The sequence below is a fragment of the Henckelia pumila genome, chromosome 1, assembly GCF_033568475.1.
Source record: "Henckelia pumila isolate YLH828 chromosome 1, ASM3356847v2, whole genome shotgun sequence".
Lineage (NCBI taxonomy): Eukaryota > Viridiplantae > Streptophyta > Magnoliopsida > Lamiales > Gesneriaceae > Henckelia > Henckelia pumila.
In genome coordinates, this window is record NC_133120.1 from 95,229,685 (window position 1) to 95,239,577 (window position 9,893).

The 9,893-nt window shown below is 35.3% G+C and overlaps 2 protein-coding genes across 6 annotated transcripts; both read right to left on the reverse strand.

The window, feature by feature from the left end:
• Positions 1 to 277: 277 nt before the first annotated feature.
• Positions 278 to 2,936, reverse strand: LOC140894149 (two-pore potassium channel 3-like). Its single transcript, XM_073302761.1, has 2 exons — positions 1,586 to 2,936; positions 278 to 942 (listed from the first exon to the last, which is right to left on the reverse strand). The coding sequence occupies exons 1-2, from the start codon at positions 2,731 to 2,733 to the stop codon at positions 795 to 797; spliced, it is 1,296 nt and encodes a 431-aa protein (XP_073158862.1). The 5' UTR covers positions 2,734 to 2,936; the 3' UTR covers positions 278 to 794.
• Positions 2,937 to 3,790: 854 nt separating this feature from the next.
• On the reverse strand, positions 3,791 to 6,755 carry LOC140884554 (uncharacterized). Of its 5 annotated transcripts, XM_073291353.1 has the most exons (10): positions 6,699 to 6,755; positions 6,166 to 6,467; positions 5,966 to 6,032; positions 5,683 to 5,711; positions 5,397 to 5,605; positions 5,111 to 5,229; positions 4,794 to 4,889; positions 4,635 to 4,710; positions 4,139 to 4,292; positions 3,794 to 4,054 (listed from the first exon to the last, which is right to left on the reverse strand). In XM_073291353.1, exons 2-10 carry the CDS (start codon positions 6,382 to 6,384, stop codon positions 3,917 to 3,919), a joined length of 1,107 nt encoding a protein of 368 aa, XP_073147454.1. In that variant the 5' UTR covers positions 6,385 to 6,467; positions 6,699 to 6,755; the 3' UTR covers positions 3,794 to 3,916. The 5 variants fall into 5 exon arrangements, with proteins under 5 accessions (XP_073147459.1, XP_073147454.1, XP_073147447.1 ...); XM_073291358.1 differs by lacking the exon at positions 6,699 to 6,755 and having other exon boundaries at positions 3,791 to 4,054; positions 4,794 to 4,853; positions 6,166 to 6,679; XM_073291346.1 differs by lacking the exon at positions 6,699 to 6,755 and having other exon boundaries at positions 6,166 to 6,678.
• Positions 6,756 to 9,893: the final 3,138 nt, after the last annotated feature.

Here is a 9,893-nt window from a genome sequence, read left to right on the forward strand (position 1 = left end):
ACAATTTATCACCTTCAAATAAAAATCTTTTGTTATACATATGATTTTTGTTATTTTATACATATAAATATCTTGGAAAAAATAGACTATAACAAACAATTAATATATTTATTCCTTGGGCGTTTAACTAATTCCGAAGTTACAATTTTTTTTTTTCAGTTTAGGTTATACCAAAATCAAGAGAGAAAAGCAGCACAGACATGCTGTTACTGATACTTCAAATGATATTTATAACTTAAGACAGAACTTTAGTTTCAGAATAACTCGTCCATGCGTAAAAGCATGAAAACACACATTCAGTATGTACATAAAAAATTGTCAGCATCTATTTGATCATTCGTTAAAAATCAATGTTTATATCCTTAATAAACACAAACATCTCTTCTTCTTCCTTTTTCCCCTGCCTGCTATCATAAATTAGTTCATGCATTTCAAGTTTCCTTCTAGCAATCTATTACTAAGCGACCTACAGAAGAAACAAAAACGGCTATCATATATACAACTAAACGAACATGTTGAACCTCCATACTTTGCTAGCATTAACTGGCTCATGGATTTCCACCAGAGACAGAGCCGTGTATCGTAAAAGAACCGGATGCTTCGACGTAGAGAAACTCGTTTCATCTGTTGACCCACGATCATTGCAAACCAAAGCAGAAGTCACATGGGTCCTTTGTATTTAATGAACTCTTGTATGCTACCATCAGTTTCAAGAATTCAGGGGAGGAACCTCCATTTTGTAGAAGAAAACAACAGATGATACTGTGGCTTCATAGAATCCTGCATCTTTTTGATCAGTGGTGACTTTCCATAAGATCGCCTAGAGTGATCTTACCACAGTTTCCTGTATCCAAACGATCAAACTGTTTGCATATCTGCAAGATGTCTTTTTCTGAAACCTTGCACATTTCTTTAAGCTTGTATATTACGTACTCGGATTTACTGCACATAACACGGAAGGAACAAACAATTATATATATATATATATAAACGAGCAGAGTGTCAAGAAAGAGCAAAGATAAAATATGCACTCCAAACAAAAATATCGAATTCCATGATAAGATTTCATTCTTTGAGGAATCGCGAAGAGAAGTATTATAGTGCTAAATAAACGGACAGAACTTTTCACTCGAACCATATAATTTCTCTGCATTTTAAATGGGGATACCCTGCTGCAATTATTACCAGTAGTCCAGTACACAGGATAAGGGATACGTATATGGATAATATCAATCTCATCATCTACAACCTAAACAGGCCATCTCATCAAATTAAAGAACAAAAACTTTTCAAGAAGCAATGAACATGAAAAGATCTTATTTGCCCATTTAAGTGAAATTCAAAGCGCATTTCATCGGTAGGTTCATGGGAAATGTGGTACACTGGTTGGTTCTTGGACCTATACATCAGTGACTATAGCTTGGTTCTTGCATAGTTAGGAGGTTCAAAATGGATGCACGGTATACACTAGCACCTAGTAAACCATCACGATTTAAATATGTCAATCAACTACAATTTCAAGTTAACTACATTATTAACAGATAGTTAAGAACTTCCTTCAAAAAAACAGATAGTTAAGAACTACCTCACAAAACCGTTGTTATCAATATCAGCAGCAAGAAATTGAGCTACCGTCATATCTTGGCCAAGCACCCACTTTGCCATCCTTCTATGCCGCTTATCAACTCTGGCCTCAGCCAAGTAAAGAAAGGCTCTAGCAACCGCAAGGGTAGAGACAAGCAACCAAACCGATGCAAAAATCCGACCAGTCAAAGAATTAAACGCCCTGTCACCATATCCAACAGTTGTGACAGACATAACTGACAAATAGAACGAATCCAACAAATCCAGCTTTTCAACAAAATTTAAAACAGCAACCCCGATTCCAATACAAAGAACCACAACCCCTAAGGCCAATGCCACTTTCATCCGAATCCTCATCCTCCCCTTTTTCACATCAATGATATAAGATCCAGGATCATGAGATCCCCTACTCTTGATAGTCCTTAAAAGATAATTCTCTTGTAAATCCAGCACATAACTAACCATCCCAGATAACAAAATATCAATAAACCCAAATCCCACAAGCACAAATGCAATGGCAAAGAGCTTAGTTAAAGCACTATCAGGGGTTATGTCGCCATACCCAATAGTACACATAGTCACAATGCAAAAATACAAAGCATCAACCACAGGATGCGTCTCAACCGCCCTGAATTTATCCTTGTTGACAGAGTAAATGACCACACCAAGAGCCAAATACACTATCAAAAGCAGAAAACCCTGTCTCACGATTGAAGATTTACCAAACTGTGGCTGTTTTGAGCACGGAGAATGGTCAATCTCATTGATGGTAGACATGGCAGGCGCAGTCTTGGACCTGTGGAGATTGCTTTTAGAAGCTGAACAGTCAGGATCAAGCAACCAAGATTTTTGGTTTTCTGGATCAAGATTGGATCTTTCATCGTGAAGATTGGTAACAGAAGGTTTTGGGGACGTGAGGCTTAGAGTCAAGGCCTCGAGAATGCTCGAAGAGGAAGTTTCCTTCAGAAGGGATGATGGAGATGAAGGGGAACCAAAGATGAGCATGTCTTTGAGTTCCTTAGAGGAAGGGGTGCGGGGCGTGGGCGGAACTGTAATTTCAGCGTTTTCTGGTACAGGGCAAAGCGGTGGTGGCGGTGATGGTTGGGGCTTCCAGGGGCTGATACGAGGGAGGAGGGGTTCTTTTTCCATTTGGGTTGCGAGGGGAAATAGGCGTTCGAGCTCGATGGATTGCCGCTGTATTCCAAGTCTCCCCGGTGGTGGCAACGGCGGCGACGGTGGGGATGCAAACACCCGTGAATGCTTGTTTACCAAAAGTCAGGGAACCATGATATATCTGATGGGATCTGTGATTCTTGGATAACCTACATTCTAGCTATTTGGTAACGATTGTTTTTTTTTTTTTTTTTTTTTTTTTGAATAGAGGTAACGATTGTTAGCAAATTGAACTAGGTAATATATATATATTTGTGTATGTACATGCGCGCGTTAAAGCCTATATATTTTACTTGAATAATACATATATATTTTGAGTTACTCTTTTGTGAGGTATAATCATAAGTATATATGAAATAGATCGTCTTGATACACATTTATAATAATAAAAAAAAAAAATTATGGTCAAGTTAAATAACAAAATTGATTGTAGAACGATTTATAGAAGTTTTTGTAATATCGTTTTGATTATAAATATATATACATTCATAGAAATCAAGAAAATAATACAAATTTTCAATTTTATCTCAATTTAATTCATTTAAGAAAACATTTTATAATTGAGACGAAATGCGTATATATTATATTAAATGTCATAATCCGAACAAATAAAAAATTCCAGTGATTAGATTTTCAAATTTGATTTCTGCCGTGATAAATGGAACATTATACATAGATCAATTTTCACTTATTTAAAATTTTAAATTTGAAGCCAATATCTCAAAAAAATAAAATAAAAATTGAAGCAAGAAAACTTGTCTTCCTATGAATAAAAGGGCCAAAGCCCAAAGGCTGGCCCAACAATTTTAGTTAAAACGTGAAATATGGCACAAATCATGCCAAGTGTTCTTGAAAAATATGGTATGTGGCTGTCAACGTCACTGCCACCGAATCTCATAATCTTCAAGGAAAAATTATTTTTAAAAAAATTAAACTGGGTGATAGACGTAAAGGGTTCTTGTTTAATATGTCTAGCAGTAACATGTATATTGTAATTTTAAGAGCCATTTTTCTCACAAAATTTAATTTTAGGAATACGACCAACGGCAAATACAAGTTGGCTAGAAAATGGATAATATTTTAGTTTAAGAGGGAAATCATGTGAGATTTGATAAATAATGAATAAATTTGTAGAAACAATCTTGGCTAACAAAAAATATCAGGAAGCCAACTGCAATTCATGAAACAGATAGCAGGAAGTAGCCCAAAGATCCTCAGCAAGCTTCGCATTGTGAGATAGGACAGAAGATTTCAGACAACACCCATTTCCTCCGCAAAAGTATACTCCTGATATTTCCTGAGATAAATTATGAGCAGTGAATTGACATTATACTAAGATGCATTCGATAAGCAGAACACAGTTAGAATGTGGGATGCTTACTGGAGGGGCAAGCGCTCCGTCGACAATAGAGCGTGCACCGCTTTCAGGAGACTGAAGCAGACCCAAAAGATCCAAGACCATATAAGCCATCTGGGAGATGCACGAGGGAACTTCTCGCATGATATTCGTTTTCACGGCTCCAGGATCTACGGCACTTAAGAGTATCAAGAAAGCCAAAATTTATTAGAAAGCATTGAAAGCAGAGTCATGATAATTGTTACACTTGTGCAATGAACATTCATATAGGTTTGATCTTTACATGACTTTCTTCCAAAGCCGAAAAATGACAAGTCCTTTGGAACCTCTACAACTTGGCACAATTTTTTAAGCCTAGACTTGTAACAATCAAACAATGCTCTTACTGTGTCATTTCGTAACATGAACTAAAAGACAATATCGTAAGACAAATCACAATACTTCAGCTAGAAAACAAAAACAAGTTTGAAATGATACAATATGATACAAACCAAATTAATGACAATTGCTTGATGCTTACACAACAGAGAGGTGATGAGATTTCTCTGCCTGCCCAACTTGTCGATGAAGTTCATATGAGAAGAGTAGAAGGCATACTGTCGACCAAAATATGTGATATATCTTAGCAATCAAATTGGCAAAAATCAAATTAATCTGAGTTTCAAAACAAGTTGCTCACATTTAGAATACTCGTATATTTGAGCATATGGGTAGCATCTAGATTTCATAAATCGCGTTCCTGAAACAGTTTTTCTGTCTGACTGCATTTTCCAAACTGAAACCGAAAGAAACAATGATGCACACAGAAACAATGATGCATATGAAAGTGCAAACCATCATCAGAGGCAGAAATTTTAATAAAATGGGAAGGACGTGGACATGGTATGCAGAAGGATCATTAGAAACAGCCAGCTGGCACGGTAATCGAAGTGGAAACATAGGCTAATGACAACAGCATGACATTGAATCACTAGTGCAGGTCATAAACAAACTTACCATTCCAATGTGTGAAGGATGAGACATTGACCACACGAGAAGGAACAGGGCTATTTTCCAGAAGAGGAAGTAAAACTTTGGTGAGACAAAATGCACCAACATAATTAATAGCCATCATCCTGAAAAGTTAGCAATTAATTGTTTGCTCATTGTCATAAACATAAAACAGCAGATTATTTTTATACTCATCCTTTCTTGGAAGTAAGTTACAAGTAGTCAAGCCAGTCAGTCCACTACAAGTTATGTGATGCTATAACAAGTATACGGAAATACTCGAAGTAATAACTGATCATATCCTTCTGAGGTGATTCTACAAGAAGTTGCCAGGATCCCGGCATTATTTATCAGGAGCTGAATAGAAGGATGAATGTTTGAATCCATTAGCCACTGCTGAATTGAGCTTTTGAATTTGATGATTGATTTTAAGGAAGATAAATCAAGCTGAAAAGCTTTCAAACTTGCATCATTGTTTTGACTTTTGATATCAGACATAACCTGAAACATAAAAAACTTGAAAAATCATTCATCATAGAGTGGCATGTGCATTGCTGATGTAAAAAGTAGTGCAACACCTTTGACAGCAGTTCAGATGACCGTCCAACTGCAAGTATTAGAATAAATTACAATCCAACCGCGAAAAAGATAGATCGCAAATTTTTTGACTATCGACATGAAAGTGGATTATTTTCTTGATCAGAATCCTAGCATGGAATAATAATTTTTTTATTTTTTATTTTAAAAAAAGAGCACTCTTCGACATTGTGAAATATGTACAAAACAATGGAATAAGTTGAAATATTAAGCATCGTATATGACTATAATTTCCTAAAAAAGGAAGAGTGGAAGAGAGAATACCGAGAACAACATAAAAGCCCTCTTTTGAGAGAGCATGCGCTGCAGCAGCACCCAAACCAGATGTGGCCTGTAAATCAATATGCCAAAACAATGTATTTGCCTCAATTCTAGCATGTATGACTGCTTTTTGCATGGTATCAGAACCATTATGCATTCACAAACATTATAATCTTATAGAAGGACAACAATGATGATTTTACCCCTGTTATTACGCAGATGGGGAGCCTCCCTAGAGTCGCAGCATTTGATTTTATATCTTGCGGGGAACTACGAGAATAACCTTTGGATTTTGAAATTTTATGGGAAAACAAATTGAAGACGGAGAAAATGAGAGAGAGAGTCCAAAGGACTGCCATCCTCCAGAATTGAACAGTGCATATAAACTGAATAGCCTCTGTTACCACCTTTACCACTTCCATTCTTTGCTGCCAGGCTATGGGACAATTTAGAAAAATTGACCTCCGTAAACTTTTTTTCCACCAGAATCACGTCCAACCAGCTTCTAATTTACATTAAATCAAGCTTAAGCTTAACCTAACACATAATCTGAGTTAAAAAAAACTTTTTTCTAAACCAAAAACCAAGAATCACTTCCTTTGGATTTTTTTTTTTTTTTTTTTGCGAACACTTCGTGAGCAAATATATCGATTTACATAATCCCAAGCTCGAGACCAACAAGATTGAAAAGCACAAAATCTATTTACTCGGCGAATAAGAGTTATAGAAAGGTCACCTCAAAATCAATGCTCCTCGGCGACGGCTCCCACCAGGCCGCCACGGCCCTTTTCATTATATTATATGGGCCGATTTCTACTGTTGTGCTGGGCTGGGTTTTTTTTGTAAGTTTTAAGCATTCCAATAAATATGTTGATCGTGGGACAATCCTCTTACCTTATTTCTCGCAATATTTCAATTTTTATTGATGAACAAATTTATAATTGTGCTAACTTTGATGTAGTTAAAAAAAAATTAAGTTGAAATTTGACAAATTTATAATTGTGATGCAGTTAAAAAATCAGTAGAAATTTAATACATGGAACCACCAAATATTGAAATGTGATCTTAAATCTATTAAACTCGTTGTATACGTCATGATTTATATATGAGTAACACTCCTGTAAGACGAGTCAACCCTACCCAAATTTATAATAATAAATAATAATTTTGGCATAAAATATAATATTTTTAATGGATAACCCATATAAGAGACCCGATTCAAAAAAATGACCTTTAAGCCCGTCTCATAGAAGTTTTTGTTTTTATACATTATGACAATTATATTTCTCGATAGACGATTTCACCTTTTTATCCTATTAATCTAACTAATTAAATTAATAAAAATGTTGTAAGATTGCATCACAAATTAATTTTGCAAGACACATCATATCCGACCCAACCTTTTAAAAAATATTAATTTTGATAAAAACTTCTATAAGACGGTCTCAAGTGTCATTTTTTTTAGACAGGTCTCTTATATGGATTATCAATTAAAAATATTACTTATTATTATTATAAATATGGATAAAGTTGACTCGTCTCACGGATGAAACCATCTCACAGGATTGTTACTAATTAATTTTTGTATTAATCCGTGAGACGGTGTTTTTAAATCGCATATAGATAATCGAAGAAGGAACATATTGTATAGATTTTCTTGACGAACACCCACCCACAAACACGAAAACTACTTTTCGAGAGAATATCTCATAATTGATATCAATAGTTTAAAAAAGGAGTGCTGACCTTTTGTGTGTGTATATACACATACATATAAATTTGCTAATTCAAACCTCCAGGTTAACCAAATCCAAATCGTTTTGCTCGATAAAATTTTAGAGTCAACCGCGACCTAGCCTATTTCATGAAGGGCAACCACTAAAACTTACATGAAAAAGCATCCGATAGACATTCGGCATTCAGGTAAATCGTGCAATTGTCATCACCAAAGTCAGTCGAGTGGAACACACAACAAAATTCAATTACAATACATCAACGTCGATGTTCAGTCAACAAAAAGCAGTCTCGTATTCTTATTGCATGTTACAACACATCCCAAAGTTTCAATCTAAACAAAGCATTATTAAGACATTATAAATCTACAAATACCTTAAAACAAGATTTGATGGATTGAAACATCCTTACCGGAAACTCTAAGGATAAAAATCTGAAAGAAAACTAAAAGATTTCATAGAAAATAAAAGAACCTTTACCAAACATGCCAATTAATGTTGTAATTGTCTGGCAAACACAAAACTTCTGAAACATCTAGACCTTCTTAAAACTTAAATGCGAATTTTTTTTTAAAAAAATAATACTATACATATACGCCCATACATATATGTATAAACATAAAAGAATAATATTACTACATAAAAATAACTCAAATACTTGCTGAAAATATCATTATGCATGAAATAAAAATACTAAGTTTGATAATGCAAAATTCTCATAAATAAAAAAAATGAACTTGTTTAAAAACTCAACATAATAAAAATAAATGTTTCTTAAACATCAACTAAAATCTGCGACGGTCACGGGGTCTACTACCAGCTCGCTCATACGTCCTCGCCACCGGTAGGAGCAACATTATAATCATCTGACTCACCTGCACCATATAAGCGTAGTGAGCATATGAGCTCAACATGTCTAACCCTTTATAGCAAAGTTAAAAATAATGCATCACATAATTATACTAATACATATACATGTACATGCATGCATGCTCTTAAAAATATACAATGTAACTTATTACATGCAACGACTTAATTCATAACATAGCCTCATCATACTAATCATAACATACATACATAACTAGAGCATGACTTAATCATAAATAACTGTGAAGGTTATATCCGTAAATGTGGCTCGTAAACATGAGCGACTGATCAGTCTGAGAAACATCGTACGTGGCGGTGATAAATCACCTCCTATGGTAGTAAACTACCTCATAAATCATATATCATATGGTGGATAACCACCCTTATGTCACACTACTTCAATTTTCATCAAGAAAATATTTTTGCTCAACTCATACATAATCATAATCATATCATATAAAATTTCATGAATGCATGCACTGAAAATTTGTCCGTAATATATACTTAATTGATTTTTTTCATATTAAATATACTTATACTTAAAATATAAACTTCATGCATAAAAATAATTAAATATATATTCCGAACTTAGTTATTTTTCATGGGTTGGTCCAGACTACTGGTCACTCACTCTAAGCCCATTAAACTTAAATAAGAGCCCAATTATCATATTTTAGCCCAAATAACTTAACTAAACTTAACTGGGCCTAAATAAAAAATATTTAAGCCCATTAACTTAAATAAACCCAATAAGACACTAGACTGGCCCAAAAATCCTCTGACTGATCCAAAAATTCCCATGGGCTCCCAAGCCCATAAAAATCATTGGGCTAACTTAAATAAATTATTTAAAGCCTAAAATAAAATTATTTGGAAGCCCAAATAATTTTATTTCTAATTAATTGGCCCAAAAACCAATTAAAACCTTAAACACTTAAAATTAAAAATACTCGAGCCCGGCCCACCTAACCCGAACCCGGACCAACCTGAACTGACCCACAAATTACCAGACCCGATCCAGGCCCCAAGACCCGACCCGGACCTGCCCAAAACCCTAAACCCGTTTCCCTCTTGTTCCTTACTCTCGGCTGCAACCAGCTTATGTTCAGAGGCATCTGCCACCCTACTCCGGCCACCAAATGGCTGAAGCACCACCACCTACACCTATAAGACTTCAAGACGTTTCCAGAAAGCTAAAAACCAGCCCAAACGGAGTCCTAACGAAGGAGAACGAACCAAAACAAAATCTGCCTAATTTCTGCTCGCGTGCTGCGCGCAACGCCGGACTTCCGGCCGTTCGGCCGCCCAAATCCGACCATCACTCGCTAGAG